This window comes from Euleptes europaea, chromosome 5, assembly GCF_029931775.1.
Source record: "Euleptes europaea isolate rEulEur1 chromosome 5, rEulEur1.hap1, whole genome shotgun sequence".
Classification (NCBI taxonomy): Eukaryota; Metazoa; Chordata; class Lepidosauria; order Squamata; family Sphaerodactylidae; genus Euleptes; species Euleptes europaea.
The window spans coordinates 10,991,450-11,014,811 of record NC_079316.1 but is presented as its reverse complement, the minus strand read 5'-3'; the positions used below and the strand labels follow the sequence as shown (position 1 = coordinate 11,014,811).

The following is a 23,362-nucleotide window of genomic DNA, read 5'->3' as shown; positions in this document are numbered from 1 at the left end:
GCCATAGAGTCCAATTGCCAAAGCGGCCATTTTCTCCAGGGGAACTGATTTCTATCGGCTGGAGATCCCCTTCCATCTGCTGTACTTTCAGGATGGTTTCTTTGTTGCCCAGGAGAGACACGCAAATGCTCTTGTTCCATGGATATGATGGAGACGCTAGCACATATTTTGCTCCATTGTGAACATGATGGTGATGCCAGGAATCATTTAATTACTCCCCTCCTATCTCAGTTTGTACACTCTTACTCCTCTGAGGCCTCCTTGGTAGAATATCTACTGGAAGATGGGGTGACTTTATTTCATATTTTGTAGCAAAATTTTGCTCTTATGTTTGCCGTAAACGGAAGGCATTTCTGAAGAACAAAGACGTTTTGGGCAAACCTTCAGATTAATTAGTATGGACGAGATGCTATAAGTGGGAGTTGTATAATTTTATCATAGGATGTATATTTTATATTATCGGCTGGAGATCAGTTGCAATAGCAGGAGATCTCCACCTAGTACCTGGAGGTTGGCAACCCTAGTCTCTGCCTGACCCCCAAGTGAAACAGGTTGCTGGTCCAGATAGACTGCTGATCTGAGCCAGGAAGGCTAGCCTTGTGCAAAGCTGAGGTGTGGCATAGCACAATAGGATTGTAATAGGACGACTGTTGCCAGACAACTGGCGGGAGAGTTTGGCGGATGAAAGCATCACAGCCTTATGTACTCACCAGAAGTTCTTGCCAGAAGCGAAAAAGGACAGCTCTAGGAATCACCTGAAACTTCATGATAGATTTGGGGATGGAGCCTGGGAGAACAGGGACATCTGTGGGGTAAGAACATGAGAACATAAGGCCCTGCTGGATCAGACCATCAAGTCTAGCAGTCTGTTCACACAGTGGCCAACCAGGTGCCTCTAGGAAGCCACAAACAAGACAACTGTAGCAGCATTTATCCTGCCTGTGTTCCACAGCACCTAATATAACACGCATGCTGCTCTGATCCTGGAGAGAATAGGCATGCTTCATGACTAATATCCATTTTTACTAGTAGCCATGAATACCTCTCTCCTCCTTGAACATGTCCACTCCCTTCTTAAAGCCTTCCAAGTTGGCAGTCATCACGACATCCTGGGGCAGGGAGTTCCACAGTTTAACCACGCGTTGCACGAAGAAATACTGCCTTTTATATGTTTTGAATCTCTCACCCTCCAGCTTCTAGTATTATGAGAAAGGTGGAAAAGCTTCTCGCAGTCCACTCTCTCCATACCATACAAAATTTTATAGACCTCTATCATGTCTCCCCTTAACCGCCTTACAGTCCACCCTCCAAAGCATCTATTTTCTCCAAGAGAACTGAACTGATCTCTGTAGTCTGGAGATGAGCTGCAATCCCAGGGGGATCCGCAGGTCCCACCTGGAGGCTGGCATCCCTATCTGGGGCAGGTGGCCAGAGGGGAGGCTTAGAGATAGTTCCTTCTGAGGTTTCCCCACCACAGCCCCAAATCCTCCTGGCCTGGGAAACTGCCAAGCCTGTTCTGCCCACCTCATAGGAAGTATCTCTGTGGGGGGGGGGCATTTCACAGGGGGGATGAGGAGGATGCAGTTCTGGTCTCTTCTCGAGAAGAGAATGTATTCAAGTAGCCGTACCAGAAAAAGACAGGTAAGCGTTTCTGTCCCTTGGAACACAGTTGAGGAGTTTGACAGCCTGTGCATTTTACTGCAATGCTAGTCTGTTTGCTTTTCGTATTTATATAATTACCCAAACTCCCCTGTCTAATTGAACAAATACTAAAGGAAATGGAAAAGAAGATTAATCAAGGGAAGCATTTGGGGGGGGGGAGCACCCTCCCCCTCCCAGGGCTGTCTGTATGCTGTGATCTCATAGCAGCATGGAGGAAGAGGAGGAGGAGCCAGCGTGGTGTAGTGGTTAAGAGCGGTGGACTCTGATCTGGAGAACCGGGTTCGATTCCCCCACTCCTCCACTTGAGCGGCGGAGGCTAATCTGGTGAACTGGATTTGTTTCCCCACTCCTACACATGAAGGCAGCTGGGTGACCTTGGGCTAGTCACACCCTCTCAGCCCCACCTACCTCACAGGGTGTCTGTTGTGTGTGGGGGGGAGGTGATTGTAAGCCAGTTTGATTCTTCCTTACGTGGTAGAGAAAGTCAGCCTAACTCTTCTTCTAATATCCCGCTTTTCTTTATCTTTAAGGAGTCTCAAAGAGGCTTACAGTCACCTTCCCTTCCCCACAACAGACTCTTTCTGAGGTGCATGGGGCTGAGAGAGTTCAGAGAGAACAGTGACTGGCCCAAGGTCACCCAGCAGGCTTCTGTGGAGGAGCGAGCAATCGAACCCGCTTCTCCAGGTTAGAGTCCACTGCTCTAACCACTACACCTGTGGAGAATGATAAGCTGAGCATCCTCAGAATCCTGTCTTTCATCCTGCCAGCAAGCCTCTAGTCCTTATAATTGCAGATCAACTGGAAAACACATGGATGGAAGGTGTTGCAATTATTTTTAGCTGAGTAGGATTTTTGAGAGGCGGGTCTTCAGTGCCCCGTGCGGCTCTTTGCTTCTCTCTGTGACCAAAAGACTAATTTATGCAAATTAGGTCAATGCAAATCTCCTCACTTTGCATAATTTATGCAGATCCCAGAATTACCCAACGCATTATATGCTGTCTCTATGACATCATTGAGGAGATGGGATCTCTGCTTTCCATCTGGTCCCTCAAGAATCACTAAAAGGTAAAGGTCCCCTGTGCAAGCACCAGGTCATTCCTGACCCATGGGGTGACGTCACATCCCGACGTTTCCAAGGCAGACTTCGTTTGCGGGGTGGTTTGCCAGTGCCTTCCCTTTAACTGGGCCTGGGTCTGATCCAGCAGGGCCTCTTATGTTCTTAAGGGTTTAAGAGGGGAGTGGACATGTTCATGGAGGGCTATCCATGGCTACTAGTCAAAATGGATACTAGTCATGATGCACACCTATTCTCTCCAGGATCAGAGGAGCATTACGTGCTGTGGAACGCAGGCAGGAGAATGCTGCTGCAGTTGCCTTGTTTGTGGGCTTCCTAGAGGCACCTGGTTGGCCACTGTGGGAAGAGACTGCTGGATTTGAGGGGCCCTGGTCTGATCCAGCAGGGCTTGTCTTATGTTCTTACGCTCATGCCTATTCCCTCCAGGATCAGAGGAGCATGCCTATTATATTAGGTGCTGAGAAACACAGACAAGATGCTGCTGCAGTCGTCTTGTTTGTGGGCTTCCTAGAGGCACCTGGTTGGCCACTGTGGGAACAAACTGCTGGACTCGATGGGCCTGGGTCTGATCCAGCAGGGATTTTCTTATGCTGTTATGTTCAACTTCCCATCCCAGGAACCTGTCACTCTTTCCAATATTGGTATCTGTGGTGCCACAGCGCCCCCTGCTGGACCAGCCTTGCTGCTGACATTCTCCTGCGTCTGGTACATTACAAAAATGATTGACCAACCCAGCAGGTCTCTGACACCCCTCGCTAATCAGGACTGTGCAATTTTGCTATGTTAACCAGCATGGTGTAGTGGTTAAGAGCAGTGATTTGGAGCGGTGGACTCTGATCTGGAGAGCCAGGTTCGATTCCCCACTCCTCCCCATGAGCGGCGGAAACTAATCTGGTCAACTGGATTTGATTCCCCACTCCTACACACGAAGCCAGCTGGGTGACCTTGGGCCAGTCACCGCTCTCTCAGCCCCACCTACCTCCCAGGGTGTCTGTTGTGGGGAGGGGAAGGGAAGGTGATTGTAAGCCGGTTTGATTCTGCCTTAAGTGGTAGAGAAAGTCGGCATATAAAAACCAACTCTTCTTCTAACCGATGCACGTACACCCAATAAGGCTCACAACTTCAGGAGGACGTGTGAATTTATTGTGGTTGTACTGACAAAACAGCAAACCCTACCAGCTTCTCCCAAACATATAACAGAAAATAAAATCAGGGTGGGTAGGAGGGAGGGAGTGGACTGTACGCTTGAACTGAATCCTGAGCAACCAACCTGAAAGGCATCATCCGCATACCCCTATCCATAGGGAGGCATCTTCACCCAAGCCCACTGTTTGGAAGCAGCTGCCCCATTGTGGGTTCTGGCCCAGTTTTGCAGTCTGTGTTGGAAATAGTGAGAATGGCCAAAACTGGACAGGCCTATTTTAGACCAGAGACCAGACTTGGGCACCCCGTGCCAACTTGCCTCTTCCTTTGACCATGTGACTTTCCACACCGCAAGGGGGTGCTTTGGGAAGGTCAATTCTGAACAGGTAAGTGTCTCTGGGCAGAAAGGGTCCAGTAGCCCCCCTCCCTGCGCTCTTCTTTTCTGCTTCTGTTTGTGGCCCCGGAGGCCGCTTTTCATTTTTTGGAAAAGTTGAGGGGAGGGGAAAGGGGGGGGGGAGAGAATTGCGTTCAGCCCTAGCCCAGGCGGGTGGGGGCAGATGGCCCACCGAACACTTCAGGAGGTCTAGTTGGTGGCGACAGATGTATTTCAGAACCAAAAGTTCTACCAGAACTCACAAATGGATCTACCAGAACTCACACACACACATCAATAAGGCTAAAGTCAGGGCGGTAGATCCTCCACTGGTTTCCCACTCACGGATGTAAACCAGCAGCAGGGCGGGTGGCAGTTCTCCTGGAGAAGCAGAAACTTTCCTCCCTCCATTCCTCCCCCAGGCAGGCTTACTTCTGTTTCAGCAAATGGGCAGAAATTTTTTTAAGAGGTTGCAAGGAAGGACTGGGGATGGAAACAGATAGGAGAAGGGTTCGAGACTGCCTGCCGTTTTCCCACACAAGCAGACTGCTGGCTGGTGGTGTTTTTTTAGCAGCAGCTGCATCCTCAGACGCAAACCTGTCCCCTGCAGGGGTACCACAGCCTCGAGCTAATAACACTTATGTCGATTTCTCAGCTCCCCTCGGGCTAAGCGACCCGCTTACACGGGGCCGATCCGTGGCCGTGTATTCCCAGCAACCCCCCCCCACACGCCGCCGGTTGCATTTCCAAACTTAAACTTTGGTGTGCTCTATATGCAGCCGAGGAGGCTGCCGTCGATCGACCACATGTCCTCAGCATGCGTTAAAGCAAAAGGCCGTAGGGGGAGATCCTAGACAACCTAGAGACTGTCCCACGCCATCGAAACGGCATCTACCTTGGCAACACCCATGGCCAACTCCTGATGAGGGCAAGGATGGCATTGGCCGAGGCTCTAGGTTAGCAAAAGGCCCACCGGCTTCAAAACGTGAGCCATTTTGCCCAGCCTGGGAGAGCGAGGTCAGAAGCCGCCGGAGAGAATTCTGTTTGCTTCTTTGAGATGAAGGGGGGTGTGTGTGTGTATGGGGGGTCATTCTACTGGAAACACCTGAGGACACACCCAAACCTTTAGCTGATGCTGTGGAGGTCCCCAGGTACTAAGCAGGTCTCAGAAGCGTCTGCAGCTTCTGCTGCCTTGCTGGTTAGCTTCCGCCCAACGGTGGAAAGAGGTTGGGTTTCTAGCTACACGGGACATTTGAAAACATCCGCTCAAGCACCAGGCTTGATTTAGGAGACAGCATATAAATATTGGGGGGGGGGGGAAGGAGCCTGCATTCTGAAACTGTTTCAACCCCCCCGCCCCCTTGGTTAAAACTTGAAACAACTAAAGAAGACTGTGCATTCCCTTTGTAGGCCTGGCTAGATTCAGGGTACACCGAAGCACCTCCCATGGGCTACAGAATATAGGACCTCACCACAGTCAGAAGTGCAGTTTCGGTGTTCTGATGCAACATCCTCAAAATACTACATGTGAGGGGTATGGACACAGGTGTGGCCCAGTGCCTACAGGTGCATTTCTCAGTGACCGGCTTAATGCCTCCGCCCTTGGCATCCTTACCTCTCCCCCTTGCCTGCTTTCAGCAGGAGCCTTAAGGAGCGTGAAGAGATCTGGAGCATGCCAACCCCCTTCTCGCTTCCCACCCCTTTATGACCTCGAGTCCACCCCAGACCCAGCCGTGTTCTCTGATCACGCTGCGCATGTAGGCCTGCCGCCAGAGGAAGTCGTGACGGCATGCACGGCTGCTGCCACGGCAACCAAGCCAAAGAGAAGGGGGCTGGAGAACGCGCGGGAACCGGGCGCGCCGTTCACAGAGGAAGAGGGTCCTCCACGGACTCAAGGCCACTGTGTCCTGACCCCAGGCCAGAGACCACAGCTTGCCAGCCCCCATCGCAGCCGAAAAAGAGGGCACAGACGTGGGCATGAAAAGGAATGTCATTCCTTGTGAAGCAGCAGTGAACCCAGGTGCTGGACTGTGGCAGCATCAAGGTAGGTATTGGAGGGGGCATCCGGATATGGAAAAGGAAGAGAAAAACAAGAGGTCCAGCCCGCAGCTGTGTTGGCCGTTGCTCTTTGGAAGGATGCGAGCTCTCTCCCGCCTCCCATCCCATGGGAAGAGCAGCAGTGCGAAACCAGGATCCGGCCAGGAGGACACCTGCCTGAAGAAGAAGAAGAAGAGTTGGTTTGATATGCCGACTTTCTCGACCACCTAAGGCAGAATCAAACCGGCTTACAATCCCCTTCCCTTCCCCTCCCCACAACAGACACCCTGGGAGGTAGGTGAGGCTGAGAGAGCTCTAAGAGAGCTGTGACTAGCCCAAGGACACCCAGCTGGCTTCATGTGGAAGAGCGGGGAAACCAACCTGGTTCTCCAGATTAGAGGGGGAAGGGCCAGTGAGCTCACCACTCCAAGGCAAGTATCCATTGGCCCAGGGGCTTGTCACTCCCCAAGGCTGGATTGGGGAGGATTGGTGGAGCCCAGGGTTGGCCCTCCCTTGGGGAAGCATTTAGAGGGCATGCCCAGCAACCCTGGAGCTGAAAACACACACGAAGCTGCCTTATACTGAATCAGGCCCGTCAAGGTCACTATTGTCTACTCAGGCCAGCAGTGGCTCTCCAGAGTCTCAGGCGGAGGTCTTTCACATCACCTACTCGCCTAGTCCCTTTACCAGGAGATGCCGGGGATTGAACCTGGGAACCTTCTGCATGCCAAGTAGAGGCTCTACCACTGGAGGGTGAGACAGCCCTGGACTCAGACGGCAGCAGAACCTGACATGATAATGGATTTGTATTAGCTCCCATTATGTGGCCACCTGGTCTACACTGGAAAGCAATGCACTGCAAACGTCTGGGCAACCTGAGGCACCCGTCTTCTCTGTCATCCCACGAGCCACCAAGAAGAAGTCCCTGCTACAGCGGAACGTGAAATCACTCTAGAATCCAAAATGGCTGGAGAGCCCAGCCTAGCTCTAACCAACTACTTTGCTGCCAGTTTCTCCGTGGGGCTTCAAAGCCACATGGCATGGCCGCTGCCCTTACCTGGGCGAGCTTCAGCAATCCCGTCCCTTCTGACGCACCTCCGATTCGACGAAACTCTCACGAGCGGTATTCATCTCGGGCTGCTTCCGAAGGCACTCCGCCCCCAGCTGGCTCGACCAGGTAAGCATAGGAAAGCCCCACCATGATCTATAAGAAGAGAAAAGAGAGAAAGAATGGAAGCCAGAATTCAGTCCCAGAACCTATTATTGTCATCAAGGCAGAGCTGGAGAACTGGAGTTACGACGGAACGCAGGCCTTAGTGTGGGAAGATGAAGCCACTCTGGACATGACCAGGAACTATATAAGCCACGCATGTCCTTCTTCCCTTGAAAGCCTCATTCTATCTTCCCTTGTCATTTGTCTTTCACAAAAGGTCTTCTCCTGCCACCGGCAACTCACCATCAACAAAGTCAGCAGCACCATCATGGCTCCAAGCATGATGTAAAGGTTCTCCGTCAAGCTGCCGGCCCACAGCGGCCCCAGGATCGTCGCGATTCCCCCTACAGAGCGGCGGAGACCTTGGCTGAACCCTGAAGGGAAGAGGCACAAAAGGGTTTTAGGGATGCTTCATCTCCCATGTGGTGGTCACATTTCTCCCACTGAGCTGGGCTTGGTCCCAGGGAACAGTTTTTTGGGGTCAAACTGGAGGCATGCGCAAGCAGGCGGTTACTAGAGGTCTATCAAATTAGGCATGGTATGGAGGGGTGGACAGGGGGAAGCTTTTCTCCCTCTCTCATAATACCAGAATGCAGGGTCGTCGGCTGAAGCTGGAGAGTGAGAGGTTCAAAACAGAGAAAAGGAAGTATTTCTTCACACAGCCCATAGTTAAATTGTGGAACTCCCTGCCCCAGGATGTGGTGGTGGCTGCCAACTTGGAAGGCTTTAAGGGGGAAGTGGACATGTTCATGGAGGAGAGGGCTATCCATGGCTACTAGTCAAAATGGATACTAGTCATGATGCATACCTATTCTCTCCAGGATCAGAGGAGCAGGCCTGTTATATTAGGTGTCGTGGAACCCAGGCAGGACGGTGCTGCTGCAGTCACCTTGTTTGTGGGCTTCCTAGAGGCATCTGGTTGGCCACTGTGTGAACGGACTGCTGGACTTGATGGGCCTTGGTCTGATTTAACAGGGTTTTTTCCTATGTTCTGAGGAGATTCATTCTTTCTACTGTTTAGCCAACAGGAACATTGGGCCAACAGTGGCTTCAGTCCCAGCAACCCAAAAGAGACACAAGCATCTCCCTGGCCTCCAGACAGTGGGGGCATTTCTACTATCAGCTGATTCAAATGGCCGAGCTTTTTGTGAAATGTACAGAAGCAGATATGGGGAGGGACATGTCTGATTGTTCCCCTGCCAAAAAAAGCGCTAAACATCTATAATTGCCATGTCCGGGCCAATATTGTCCCACATGCCCCCCCCCCCTCAACCTCCTCTTCTCCAGACTGAACCTTCCCAACTCCCTCAGCTTTTCCTTGTAGGGCTTGGTCTCCAGGCCCCTGATCATCCTCGTCGCTTTCCTCTGCACCCGATCCGTTCTGCCCACATCCTTTTTGAACTTTTTGAACTGCACACAGTAGTTCACAGCCTCTCCCTGACCGTCCAGGTCCAAACATGCTACTTCTCACAACCAGGGTGGGTTGGGAAGCAGATCTCAAATCCCCATCTCTGCTCTAGCCTCGGTCAGATATTGGGGATGTTGGGTGGCTGAAGAAAAAAAAGGAGGGGAATAAAACCCAACCTAAAAACAAAAGCTGGGTACCCAAGGTTGGGTGAAAAGAAAATATATATAAATCTATGTATAAATACTGAAAGTATAATTTATTAGAAGCGCTATGTAAAATTTAAAATTATTAAAAAGCATTAAAATAGCACAATGGCATATCTTGAGGATGATAACTGTAACCACATACCAAACGCGTTTTGGCCTATGGGGCCTTCATCAGTGGTTAATTAAAACCCTTTCTTAAGCCTGCACACGTACACAGAAATACAATAATGAATACAAATACAAACAGTTCAAACCCAACCAGGCATGTGTATATGTTGTAAATTCTATTCACAATTATTCAAACATCTGGTATAATAGGTTCTTGTTGTAATACTGGTTAGTATAAGTCTCTCATATACTCTGTGTGCAGGTATCAACCTAGTAAAGTAGGTTGATACCTAGTAAAGTAGGTTGATACCTGCACACAGAGTATATGAGAGACTGATGAAAGCCCCATAGGCCGAAATGCATTTGATATGTGGTATTGAACCTCTCACCCTCCAGCTTCAGCCGATGACCCTGCGTTCTGGTATTATGAGAGAGGGAGGAAAGCTTCCCCCTGTCCACCCCCTGCCATTGTGCTATTTTAATGCTTTTAAATAATTTTAAAATTTACATAGCGCTTCTAATAAATTATACTTTCAGTATTTATACATAGATTTATATATTTTTTCTTTTCACCCAACCTCGGGTACCCAGCTATTGGGTGGCTGAGCATGATGTTCTATACAAGTTAAGTCTGTGCTTCATTAGAGTGTCAGACTAAGAGGAGAGAGACCACCTCATTCAGCCCTGAAGCATTCTAGGTAACCATGGGGGAAATCATTTACTCTCACGCTGCTGTACCCCCCTGACATTCTGCTTTGAACACATGAACATGTAAAGCTGCCTTCTACTGAATCAGACCCTCGGTCCATCAAAGTCAGTATTGTCTATTCAGACCGGCAGCGGCTCTCCAGGGTCTCAGGCAGAGGGCTTTCACATAACCTACCTGCCTAGTCCCTTTAACTGGAGATGCTGGGGATTGAACCTGGGACCTTCTGCATGCTGAGCAGCTGCTCTACCACTGAGCCACGGCCCCTCCCCTATAGAACTATTCCTATAGTCCTCCCCCACCTTCTGCTAACGCAGCCTGATCTGCACTGTCATTTTGGTCTTCCGAGAAGGGACCGTGCCACGGTCTCTTGCCTCTCGGAAGCTGTAAACACAGACATGGGAGATCAGGCCACCGCGCAATCCAACACGGCCAGAAAGCCAAGCTGTGCATTCTGCCTCTCGGGAGGGCAACGCCTGGCAGTAACCGGACCCAGGGGAACACAGCCAGATCTGGAAGGGAACACTGATGCGAGAAACAGAAATCTGGGGGGAAATCAGACACTGTTCCCTGCAGTAACAACTACCAAGAAAAAGGAAGGGAAAGAACGCAAGTGTTGCAAAGTTCTTAAGTTCTCTCTGGAAGCACTACTGGTGGAGTCCAAGCTGCGTAGCTGCCACCATGCCGGTAGCATCCCTAGTGCCGCTGGGGTTTGGTTCGGCTTGTTTCTGGCAGCCCACCATGAACTCATGGGCCCATCCGCCAAAGCAGAACAATAAAAATGAATGCAGAGGTGGAAGAACGGACTGTATACCAGCATCAGGCTGTGGGGAGGGACACCATTTAAAAAAAAAACAACCCTCTTTCCACAAGCAGCTTTCCACACTATTCCACCTTTTCAGGATTCAGCTATATTTTTCCCTAGTTGTATGTACGAACCAGGTCAATGTCTAGGGGTTGCCAGGTGGCTTGGAATGGTGAGCAATTGCCTGCCAATCTATCGGTCAGCTCGCAGCAAGGATCACGCGCATGCGCGGCCGCGAGCAACACGATTCTGACGCTTCCAGTTTACTTCCGGAAGCACCGCCGCACGACAGGACGATTTACCATGCAAATGGGGGTTTGAGTAGTACATCGTCCCATTGTGCTGTGGCGCTTTCGGAAGCAAACTGGAAGTGACAGGATTGCGTCACATGCAACCCCCGCCACAACCCCCGGCCGCACACATGCAACCCCCGCCCCCAAAAATCTCCCTCCGGAAGAGAGGGGGGACCTGGCCACCCTATCAATGTCTAGTGATCGAAACGAAGAAGCTGTCAGTCTCAGGAACTTGAGCCCAATGCCAGTAAGTTTACCAAGATGACCCTCCGAGACCCACATGGACCAAACTCCAAAAAGCAGGGAAAAAGGAGAGCATAGAATCATAGAGTTGGAAGGGACCAACAGGGTCATCTAGTCCAACCCCCTGCCCAATGCAGGAAATTCACAACTACCTCCCCCCCAACATCCCCAGTGACCCCAACCCTCCCCCCGCCATGCAGGATCCCACAATCAAAGCACAGATGGCCATCCAGCCTCTGCTTAAAGACCTCCAAAGACGGGGACTCCACCATCCTCCGAGGCAGTGCATTCCACCATCGAACAGCCCTCACCATCAGAAAGTTCTTCCTAGTGTTTAGGTGGAATCGCTTTTCTCTTAGTTTAAATCCATTACTCCATGTCCTAGTCTCTGGAGCAACAGAGAACAAGCCAGTTCCCTCATCAACATGACATCCCTTCAAATATTTAAACATGGCTATCATGACTCCCCTCAACAAACAGGCAAAGGGATGGGGAGGGGCAATGAGAGGGCTTACCTTGTGTTCTCTCCGCCGTGACCTTTGAGAAGAGGGACACCTGGGAGACGGCGACGAAGGGCAGGCCCAAGACCTGCAAGAAGACGCCCACCACCAGCTCTGTGAGGAGGACAGCGAAGCTGCCTGTGGGTGACAAGGAGAGCCGGGAAGAGAGGGAGGATGGAGAAGAGCCTCCTCGGAGGCCACCTGGCAGGTGAACACTCAGTGCTTGTAGCAGCAATGGGAATCTCTCTTATGTGGATGGGCTAGTGTAGTGTGGCGGTCAAGAGTGGCGGTTTGGCGCGGCGGACTTCCAATCTGGAGAACCGGGTTCGATTCCCCGCTCCTCCACATGAGCGGCAGATGCTAACCTGGTGAACCGGGTTGGTTTCCCCACTCCTCCCCACGAAGCCAGCTGGGTGACCCGGGGCTAGTCACAGCTATCTCCAAACTCTCTCAGCCCCACCTACCTCGCAGGGTGTCTGTTGTGGGGAGGGGAAGGGAAGGCGATGGTAAGCTGGTCTGATCTGCACGGTAAGTTAACAGAAGCCGGTGCAAGTCGTAGGGCTTGCTCTCCCGGCCCCTGATCACCCTCGTCGCTCTCCTCTGCACCTGCTCCATTCTGTCCACATCCTCTTGGAAGTGAGGCCTCGAAGGACAGAGGCTACCAGACTAGAGTGGCCAGCTCTGGATTGGGAAATGCCCGGGGATTTGGGGGGTGGAGCCTGAGGAGGGCGGGCTTTGGAGAGGGGAGGGACTTCAATGCCATAGCATCCAATGGCCAAAGCCATTCCCCAGGTGAACCGATCTCTATCGCCTGGAGATCAGCTGCGATAGTGATTGATCTCCAGCCACAACCTGGAGGTTGGCAACCCTAAACCAGACCCAGCATCTGCACAGCAAGGACGGGATTGGGGGCCATTTGCTCAGAGGGGGGGAGCAGACCGGCAGGGTGAGGGAGGGGCCCAGGTTGCCTCCTTACCTTGGGGCCGGCCCAGGAAGACCAAGCACCAGACACAGGCCACGTTGCAGATGACCAGGCCGACCACCAGGATGACCCGGTCCTTCAAGCGGGAGCTGAGGCAGCGGACCAGGAAGAAGCCACAAATGACCTGGAGGATATCAGGAGATTAGGGTTGCCAACCTCCAGGTACTAATAGATTAAACAAATAAGAGCATCACTATGCCTGTACCTAGTAGGTTTGGAAATCAGCACAGTCAAAGTACAAAATTACAAAATTATTATTAGTGATGAGGACAAATTACAACAAGTGTTATACAACAACCACAAATGCTATCCTACCATGATACATATATACAAAATTCTCTCAATGTCAACCACACAGGTGTACACATATTCTCGATGCTATAGATGCAAATATGCAATTTTTCTTTATGGTGAGGTTGAAAAGTCCAATTCAAGTAGGATATCTAATGAATGGTATAATCCAAAAAGAATGAGCCGGGGGACGGCCGTTTCAAGATGTTTTCTTCAGCCCCATGTTTAATTCATTGCAAAGTCCAAGGTCTGGTAATTTGTCATTAGTTCCTCGAGGGATACAATTCAGTGTGATTCTGAGTTAAATTCTGTAACTCAGAATCACACTGAATTGTATCCCTCGAGGAACCATGAATTTAACTTGAAATAGTATTGGATTGAAGACTAATGACAAATTACCAGACCTTGGACTTTGCAATGAATTGAACATGGGGCTGAAGAAAACATCTTGAAACGGCCGTCCCCCAGCTCATTCTTTTTGGATTATACCATTCATTGGATATCCTACTTGAATTGGACTTTTCAACCTCACCATCAAGAAAAATTGCATATTTGCATCTATAGCATCGAGAATATGTGTACACCTGTGTGGTTGACATTGAGAGAATTTTGTATATATGTATCATAGTAGGATAGCATTTGTGGTTGTTGTATAACACTTGTTGTAATTTGTCCTAATCACTAATAATAATTTTGTACTTTGCCTGTACTGATTTCCAAACCTCCAGGTACTAGCTGGAGATCTCATGCTATTAGAACTGAGCTCCAGCCGATAGAGATCCGTTCACCTGGAGAAAATGGCAGCTTTGGCCATTGCACTCTATGCCATTGAAGTCCCTCCCCTTCCCAAACCATGCCCACCTCAGGCGCCGCCCCAAAAACCTCCCGTCAGTGGTGATGAAGGACCTGGCAACCTTAAAGTAAAACCAGTTTATTGTTCTCAAAGGACTGTTATTTCCATTCATAGAAAAGTCTTGTCAAAAACGGCATGACATGTTTGTGGTTCTTAACCAGGAAGGCGTGTGTATAATTTTGATAAGGGTATCGTTTTCTGGACAGTTGTTCTGCAATTTCGTTCACATCCTAGCTGAAAGTGTGTTGCTGAGCCTGGTTCCAATTGCAGACATGCTTGCTGAGTTTGCTTGCGCTTGCAGCTCATCTAAATGATAAGTTGAGTTCCTACGGCTTATTATTGTTCCCTGACAAAGTGTTGCTCAGGTGTGATTTCCCCTCCTCCTGAACGGAGAGGGGAGGGACTTCAATGCCAGAGAGTCCAATTGCCAAAGCGGCTATTTTCTCCAGGTGAAACTGATCTCTGTCACCTAGAACTCAGCCTAACCACCTGGAGGCTGGCAATCCTACAAATCTTTATTTTATTTATTTTATTACAGCCAAAGGCAAGCCTAAAATATAAAATATACATCCTATGATAAAATTATACCGCTCCAACTTGCAGCATCTCGTCCGCACTAATTAATCTGAAGGTTTGCCCATAAGGTCTTTGTTCTTCAGAAATGCCTTCCATTTCCGGCAAACATAAGAGCAAAATTTTGCTACGGAATATGAAATATAAGTCACCCCATCTTCCAGTAGATATTCTACCAAGGAGGCCTCAGAGGTGTAAGAGTGTACAAATTGAGATAGGAGGGGAGTAATTAAATAATTTCTGGCATCATCATCATGTTCACAATGGAGCAAAATATGTGCTAGCGTCTCCATCATATCCATGGAACAAGAGCATTTGCAAGTCTCTCTTGGGCAACGAAGAAACCTTCCTGAAAGTTAGGGTTGTCAACTGCAGGTTGGGAAATACCTGGAGATTTTGGGGCGGAGTCTGAGGAGGGCCGGGTTAGGGGAGGGACTCCAATGCCATAGAGTCCAATTGCCAAAACGGCCATTTTCTCCAGGGGAACGGATCTCTATCGGCTGGGGATCAGTTGTAATAGCAGGAGATCTCCAGCTAGTACCTGGAGGTTGGCAACCCTACTGAAAGTACAGCAGATGGAAGGGCATCAAATTGGGCCCTAGAAAAGGCCCATCTTAATGTTGGGGAAGTAATTGAGGTTACATAAGGGGCTGAATAACTGCCTTTCCATGACCTGCGGTTTTTAAAGTGGTCAGGAAGAAGAGCATTGCCATTTTGATACTCAATATCAATGAGACGTTGATGGACCACAGATGTGGCTTAATCCTGCAAATCAATGACTTGACCGTCTCTTGGAGGCCCCAGTCCTCGACCGCAAGCCCAAGGGCCGCGTACGGAGCCGGTTCTTACCTCCACGCAGCACAGGAAGTACATGAGGCTGTTCTCCAACTCCCCAAAGTTCAAGTACCGCTGGGTGATCGGCGTCACCATGGTCTAAAGAGAGAAGCAACGCAAGAGTATTGTCCTGGGCGGGGAAACCCCCTGGGGTCCTCCCCACATGATCAGTGATGCGTGAGCACAAGAGGCATTTGAACCTCTGAACGACACATAGCCACTTAAGAGCAAGAGTATGACCACTGTGGGAACAGACTGCTGGACTTGATGGGCCTGGGTCTGATCCAGCATGTCCTTTCTTATGTTCTTATGTTCATGCTTGTTCTCTCCAGGATCAGAGGAGCATGCCTATTCTATTAGGTGCTTCGGAACACATACAGGATAAATGCTGCTGCAGTCGTCTTGCTTGGGGGCTTCCTAGAGGCCCCTGGTTGGCCACTGTGTGAACAGACCGCTGGACTCGATGGCCCTCGGTCTGATCCAGCATGACGCAACTTATGTTCTTATGTTATGTTACAAAGACATTCGTGTTGGGGCCAAGATGGAGGCCGGCAAACAGACACCTACCTCCAGGGCCGTTTGATTGAAGAGGGTGATGAACTGGGCCGTGAGCAGAACCACCACTTCCTCCCTCAAATACTCTGGAATGACAGCACACAGCGCATCGGTCCAGCAACACTGAAGCAGAGGGCAAGATAGCCGACCCCGTCTGGAGAGGCAAGAATCCTGGAACATTCACCTTTGCTCTGCCCCAACCTTTGTTTACTTTTGCTTTTGGCCCTTCGGCATCTCTCCCAGGGGCCGTCCCTCAAGAGGGTCAAGCACAAGAGCTTAACCCAGCCCGATGTAGGAAGGCCGCCAGCTGGACCTTGGGGAAGCTGAACACATGAAGCTGCATTATACAGAGTCAGACGTTTGGTCCATCACGGTCAGTATTGTCTACTCAAACTGGCAGCGGCTCTCCAGGGTCTCGGGCAGAGGTCTTTCACACCACCAACTACCTGGTTCTTTGAACTGGAGAGGCCAGGGACTGAACCTGGGACCTCCTGTGTGCAAAAGCAGGGACATCTCCACTGAGCCATGGCCAGCGTGGTGTAGCGATTAAGAGCAGTGGTTTGGGGCAGTTGACTCTGATCTGGAGAACCAGGTTTGAATCCCCACTCGTCCACATGAGCGGGAGAGGCTAATCTGGTGAACTGGCTTTGTTTCCCCACTCCTACATATGAGGTCAGCTGGGAGACCTTGGGCTAGTCACACTCTCTCAGCCTCACCTACCTCACAGGGTGTCTGTTGTGGGGAGGGAAAGGGAAGGTGATTGTAAGCCGGTTTGATTCTTCCTTAAGTGGTGGAGAAAGTCGGCATATAAAAACCTAAAAGAAGCTGCTTTATCCTGATTGGCCTATCAAGGTCAGTCTCATGGTCCCAGGCAGAGATGCTTTACATCATCTGTTGCCTGGTCCTTTTAACCAGAGATGCCGGGCATTGAACCTGGGACCTTCTGCATGCCAAGCAGAGGCTCTACCACTGAACCACAGCTCCTCCCCAATACAGATGAAGCTGCCTGACCATAAATCAGACCCTTGGTCCATCAATGTGCATTGTCTACTCAGACTGGCAGTGGTTCTCCAGGATCGCAGGCAGAGGGCTTTCACATCTGCTACTACCTAATCCTTTGAACTGGAGATGCCGGGGATTGAACCTGGGACCTCCCGAATGCCAAGCAGATGCTCTGCCACTAAGCCACAGCCCCTGCCCTCAAGTTTGCTGGCCAAAAGGCAATATCTGCTTAACTCTGCCCTTCCCCCGCATGGCATGTCTCCAATGGCCACGTCCTGCTACTCTGCCACAGAAAGGGACTCACCTCTCCAGGCGCTGAAGTTCCCAAAGGGGCCCTTCTCCTCTCTCACTTTGGCTGCCTCCTCGTCTGCCAGGTGGCCGTTGGACACGTAACGGCACTCATCCCCCAGGGGCTCTGCACAGGTGCTCCCGTAGCTGCCCGTCTCCACCGCCTCCTCTTGGCCCGCCTCATGGCGCATCAAGGGCTCCTCCTCCTCCTCTTCCAATATGTCCGAGGACGTGGGCACAACCCTCTCGGGGCAAGCAGGGGGCGACAATGGGAGGTCGTAGTACATGGTCATCACAATGAACTGAAGCAGCAGCCACACCAGGCACATGAAGATCTGCAGACGTACAAGAGGAGAACAGAATATGATATGATAACCATCTTCGAATACTGGAAGGGCGGTCATCATCATCATCATCATAGAATTATTACAAAAGAATAGGATCATAAAACTTAATAACAATAATTTAAAACTAGATTCAGAAAGTAAAAGAAAACAAAGAACAATATGATCAAAGATCAGGACTTCCAAGTTTTTGCACTCTCAGCACATCCGCTAAAAAATTGGCAACATCCTGAGTAATCTCTGGAATTGAATCATTCAATAAAAATTGACATTTTGTTTTATTAGACAAGTGACATTTTGAATACAACCAGGTTTTTAACCATTTCCCATGGGATGTTTCATATAAAGAACAATCAAACATTATATGTTCAATTGTATCCAGGGAATTGGAACCACAAGGACAAATCCGTTCCTGTTTTGGAATTTGATGGTACCTTCCACGAAGCATCCTTGATGGAAAAGCATTAACTCTAGCAAAATAAAATACTCTACAAAGGATAGGGATATCCAGATTATAAAAATAATGTGGAATACTGCCAAAATTATTCTTAAGGCCCAACATTGCAGAAGGGCTGTCATAGAGGATGGTGCCGAGTTGTTTTCTGTTGCCCTAGAAGGTCGGACCAGAACCAACGGGCTGAAATTAAAGCATTTCCGTCTAGACATTAGGAAGAACTTCCTAACAGTTAGAGCGGTTCCCCAGTGGAACAGGCTTCCTCGGGAGGTGGTGAGCTCTCCTTCCCTGCAGGTTTTTAAGCAGAGGCTAGATCTCACTCTGTGATTCCCACACTCTGAGCCTCCTCTGAGTCAGGGAATCACAGGGTAAACAAAAGTTTTGTTTCCTCAGGTATGTGTAGGGCTGCCAGCTCTGGGTTGGGAGATTTAGAGGATGGAGCCTGAGGAGGGAAGTGTTTGAGGAGGGGAGGGACCTCAGTTGGGTATAATGCCAGAACTTATACACAAATTGTGTGTGTGTTAAGTGCCGAAAAGTCACTTCCAACGCATGGCGATCCTATGAATCAATGTCCTCCAAAACATCCTATTGTTAACAGCCTTGCTAAGGTCTTGCAAACTGAGGGCCGTGGCTTCCTTTGTAGAGTCGATCCATCTCATGTTGGGTCGTCTACTTTTCCTGCTTCCTTCAACTTTTCCTAGCATGATTGTCTTTTCCGGTGACTCTTGTCTTCTCATAAAGTGACCAAAGTACGACAGCCTCAGTTTAGTAATTTTAGCTTCTAGGGAGAGTTCAGGCTTGATTTGATCTAGAACCCACTGATTAGCTTCTAGGGAGAGTTCAGGCTTGATTTGATCTAGAACCCACTTTTTGGTGGTCCATGGTATCTATAAAACTCTCCTCTAGCATGGTGTAGTGGTTAAGAGCGGTGGTTTGGAGCAGTGGACCCTGATCTGGTGAACTGGGTTGGTTCCTCACTCCTCCACATGAAGCCAGCTGGGTGCTCTTGAGCTAGTCACACTCTCTCAACCCCACCTACCTCACACAGTGTCTGTTGTGGGGAGGAGAAGGGAAGGTAATTGTAAGCCAGTTTGATTCTTCCTTAAGTGGTAGAGAAAGTTGGCATATAAAAAACCAACTTTTCTTCTTCTCCAATGCCACATTTCAAAGGAATCTACTTTCTTCCTTGGAAATAGATCGCAATAGATAGCTGTGTTAGTCTGTCAATAGCAGTAGAGAAGAGCCAGAGTCTAGTAGCACATTAAAGACTAACCACATTTCTGGCAGGGTATGAGGTTTCGTGAGCCAAAGTTCACTTCTTCAGAAAGCTCATACCCTGCCAGAAATTTTGTTAGTGTTGAAGGTGCGATTGGACTCCGGCTCTTTTTTACTTCCTGCTGGCTTTCATTACACAATGACAACTCAATACTGCACCAAATTGTAACCAATAGAAAAGCAACGTATCCTTCCTTCTTGACATACTTTAAATAATACCACTACCTTATCTATCTCACTCTACTGGCGTAAGAAAAAACGCTGACCTCGACATTTAAGAAAGCAGGATTATGTGTTAAAGGTTAGTTTGCCCTAGGAGGCAAGGAATGCAGATTTTTGGGGAGACTTCAACCGAAAGCACAGATAACGGTGCTGGATCAGCACTAGGTCAAAGATTCCCCTCAATTCTTTACTCGGCCTTCATTGACATGGCTACACATAGGATAGGGTACGTCCCTATGTTTTAAGGGAAATCGAAACAACAGAGCACGTTCTACTGCGCTGTCCACTATACCAAGAGGTTCGTTCTAAATTTATCTCCCCCTGGCTTAGCAAGCATACCAGCCATTCAGATCTGGGGTATACTACAATGTTGCTCATGGATGAAAATCCACAGGTTACAGCAGGAAGAGCAAAGTTTTGTGTGGATGCCTGAAGAATCCTGTAGACTCAATAGAATTGAAGACTCCAAATCTCCTCAGGCTCCACCCCAAAAATCTCCAGGTATTTCCCCAACTCGGAGCTGGCAACCCTTGTTGCCAGCCTCCAGGTGGTGGCTGGAGATCTCCCGCTATTACAACTGATCTCCAGGCGACAGAGACCAGTTCCCCTGGAGAAAAAGGATGCTTTGGAAGGGGGACGGTTGCAATAGACGATCCTCAAGTGCCGTTTACTCACCCCAGGCGACGTGTACTTGTTGGCCACAAAGGGCCCCACTGGAAAGTCGAAGAGACACAGGAAGAGGTTGCAGGCCGGCCCTGGAACAGAAGTGGCAGGTCAGTTATTAGCCTCTCGGCATCCTGAATAGCCCAGGCTAGACTGAACTTGTCACAGTTTGGAAGCTAAGCATAGTTAGCCGCTGTTAGCACTTGGATGAACAGGACATAAGAAAAGCCCTGCTGGGTCAGACCAAGGCCCATCAAATCCAGCAGTCTGTCCACACAGTGGCCCAACCAGGTGCCTCCAGGAAGCCCACAAACAAGACAACTGCAGCAGCATTGTCCTGCCTGTGGTCCACAGCACCTGTGCTCCTCTGACCCTGAGGACAATAGGGATGCATCATGACTAGTATCCATTTTGACTAATAACCAGGTGCCTCTAGGAAGCCCACAAACGAGACAACTGCAGCAGCAATATCCTGCTTGTGTCCCAAAGCACCACATATAATAGGCACGCTCCTCTGACCTGGAGAGAAGAGATATGCATCATGACTAGAATCCACTAGTGGCCATGAATAGCCCTCTCCTACATGAACCTGTCCACTCCCCTCTTAAAGCCATCCTAGTTGGCAGCCATCACCACATCCTGGGGGCAGTCAGTGCCACAGTTTAACTCTGCATTGCATGAAGAAATACTTACTTTTATATGTTTTTAATCTCTCACCCTCCAGCTTCAGCAGATGACCCCATGTTCTGGTATTATGAAAGAGGGAGAAAAGCTTCTCCCTGGGAGATGGGAAATCACCAAGGAAGTCCTGCATTGCTACACGGAAGAAGGCAATGGCAACCACCACCACCACCCCGGCTCATCTCTTGCCCTTAAAACCCTCTTGATGGGTTGCCATGAGTTCATTGCAACTTGGCAGTACTTTATTATTATTATTATTATTATTATTATTATTATTGGGAGGAGGAGGACGGGAACACAAAACAAGCTTACCGATAAGCAGCCCAACCTGCCGGCAAGCCATGACCGCCGCAAACACCGTGGCGCGCTCTTGCAAAGTGGTGGATCGTGTCAGGTAGCCGAAGATGGAAGCCCCCGCTCCGGTCCCCACGCCTGTCCATCCAAGCACATAGAAGACGGGAAGAGGTGACACCCGCATTCCCAAAGACCACCCAGTCCAGCCCCAACCCCAGCCACAGGCCTGCTAAATATGCCTCGGAAGCCGTGCCCGGCTCTTACCCGCCACGAGCCGGCTGCTGAGAATCATCCATTTGGAGCTTCCAACAAAGTACATGAAGTTCCCTGAAAGAGAAAGCCGAGAGATAAGGCCAAGAGGCCAGGGCGTTTTTCACACACGCCGAATAATGCACTTTCAATCCACTTTCAGTGCACTTTTGCAGCTGGATTTTACTGCGTGAAACAGCAAAATCCACTTGCAAATGATCATTAAAGTGCATTGAAAGTGGATTGAAAGGGCATTACTCAGTATGTGTGAAAGTGCCCAAGGTAAAAAGGAAATATCTACCAGATTAGACTGAAGCACCAGCAGAATACCTCTTCAGGGGGAAGAAAAAAACGTTCCTCTCTTTCCGATGCTTGGATCCCTGATAGGGTGACTGGATTGAAAGGAGCAATAGGGAACGTTCGCCTCTAACACTGTGAAGAGCCTGGTAAGGGCTGGCTTAGCATCTGCTCAAGTCCCCTTTGGATACACGGCTGGTCAAGCACGGACGGGTGCAAACTGCCCAGGGCCTCCCAGTGTTGGTAAATCTCAGCTAATGTTAGCGAGCCCTGACCTGTATAGCCCAGGCGAACCCAATCCCATCACACCTTGGGAGCTGCCCTGATTAGCACTGGGATGGGAAACCACCAAGGAAGACTCTGCAGAGGCAGGCAGCGGCAAACCACCTCTGCTTCATCACTTGCCTTGAAAGCCCCTTGCTGGGGTCGCCATAAGTTGGCTGCAACTTGACGGCACTCCACACGTACACAATGTTAGTGGGCCCTGACCTGTATAGCGGAGGCAAGCCCAATCTCTTTGGATCTCAGAAACTGCCCTGATCAGTGCTTGGATGGGAGTCCACCAAGCTATACAGGCAATGGCTAAACCACCTCTGTTCCTCTCTTGACTTGGAACGCCCTATGGGGTCGCTGTAAGTCGGCTGCGATTTGACAGCACTTTCTGACACTAACATTAGTGGACTGACAAGGTTACAGGGATTCCTCTGAACTGTCCCCTTTGACCTTTCAGGGCAGTGGTTAGGGTTGCCAGGTCCCTTTTCGTCACTGGCCAGAGATTTTTGGGGCGGAGCTTGAGGAAGGGGGGCTTGGGGAGGGAAGGAACTTCAATGCCATAGAGTCCAATGGCCAAAGCGGCCATTTTCTCCAGGTGAACTGATCTCTATCAACTGGAGATCCGTTGTAATAGCAAGAGATCTCTAGCTTGCTTGGAGGTTCTAGCAGGGGAGCACAGCCACCGCATATCCCCGACCGAATAACGGCACACTCCCTCCACCCGGGATGGTCGCCCTCCTCCACCGAGCACACAGCTTCGGGAGGGACGCACATGGAGCAGCGATGGAGGCAGGGGACACCCAGCCAGCCAGCCAGATCGGCCGAATCAACCCTGGCAATCAATGGGGTAACAGATGCCACAGCCAGATCGCCCTCACATCCGAGATCTCTAGCTAGTACCTGGAGGTTTTTTAAAGAGAGTGTGCTGTTATTGTGTGTGTGTTAAGTGCCGTCAAGTCGTTTCCGACTCATGGCGACCCTATGAATGAAAGTCCTCCAAAATGTCCTATCTTTGACAGCCTTGCTCAGATCTTGCAAATTGCTGTTATTAGGCTGAGCAAAAAAGAGGTATTGGTATGACAAGCACACAAGCCACAAATAATACGAATTAGCAATGTCTATGTCAATTTAAATTATATTGTATAGGTAACATGCAACATCAAAAAGCATATGACAGCATATGCTTAAATAACAAAGTACAAATGTCTCCACAAAGTAATTCAGAATCAATGTACAATATAAGGTGCAAGTCCCAAGATGTACTGGCTCAATTCCATTGTACATCTTGGGACTTGCACCTTATATTGTACATTGATTCTGAATTACTTTGTGGAGACATTTGTACTTTGTTATTTAAGCATATGCTGTCATATGCTTTTTGATGCATGGTTTGTGATGTTGCATGTTACCTATACAATATAATTTAAATTGACATCGATATTGCTAATTCGTATTATTTG

The 23,362-nt window shown here is 49.5% G+C and overlaps 1 protein-coding gene across 1 annotated transcript in view; it reads right to left on the bottom strand.

The window, feature by feature from the left end:
* LOC130477917 (major facilitator superfamily domain-containing protein 8-like) overlaps positions 1–23,362 on the bottom strand; it is a 60,364-nt gene that overhangs the window by 23,043 nt on the left and 13,959 nt on the right. The window contains exons 4-14 of the mRNA XM_056849997.1: positions 21,348–21,410; positions 21,102–21,221; positions 20,121–20,200; positions 17,167–17,485; positions 15,873–15,946; positions 15,321–15,404; positions 12,749–12,878; positions 11,788–11,910; positions 7,747–7,877; positions 7,409–7,494; positions 5,981–6,053 (exon numbers count right to left, since the gene is read on the bottom strand). Of these exons, the coding sequence (XP_056705975.1) occupies positions 5,981–6,053; positions 7,409–7,494; positions 7,747–7,877; positions 11,788–11,910; positions 12,749–12,878; positions 15,321–15,404; positions 15,873–15,946; positions 17,167–17,485; positions 20,121–20,200; positions 21,102–21,221; positions 21,348–21,410 (1,283 nt within the window). The remainder of the gene's footprint in view (positions 1–5,980; positions 6,054–7,408; positions 7,495–7,746; positions 7,878–11,787; positions 11,911–12,748; positions 12,879–15,320; positions 15,405–15,872; positions 15,947–17,166; positions 17,486–20,120; positions 20,201–21,101; positions 21,222–21,347; positions 21,411–23,362) is intronic.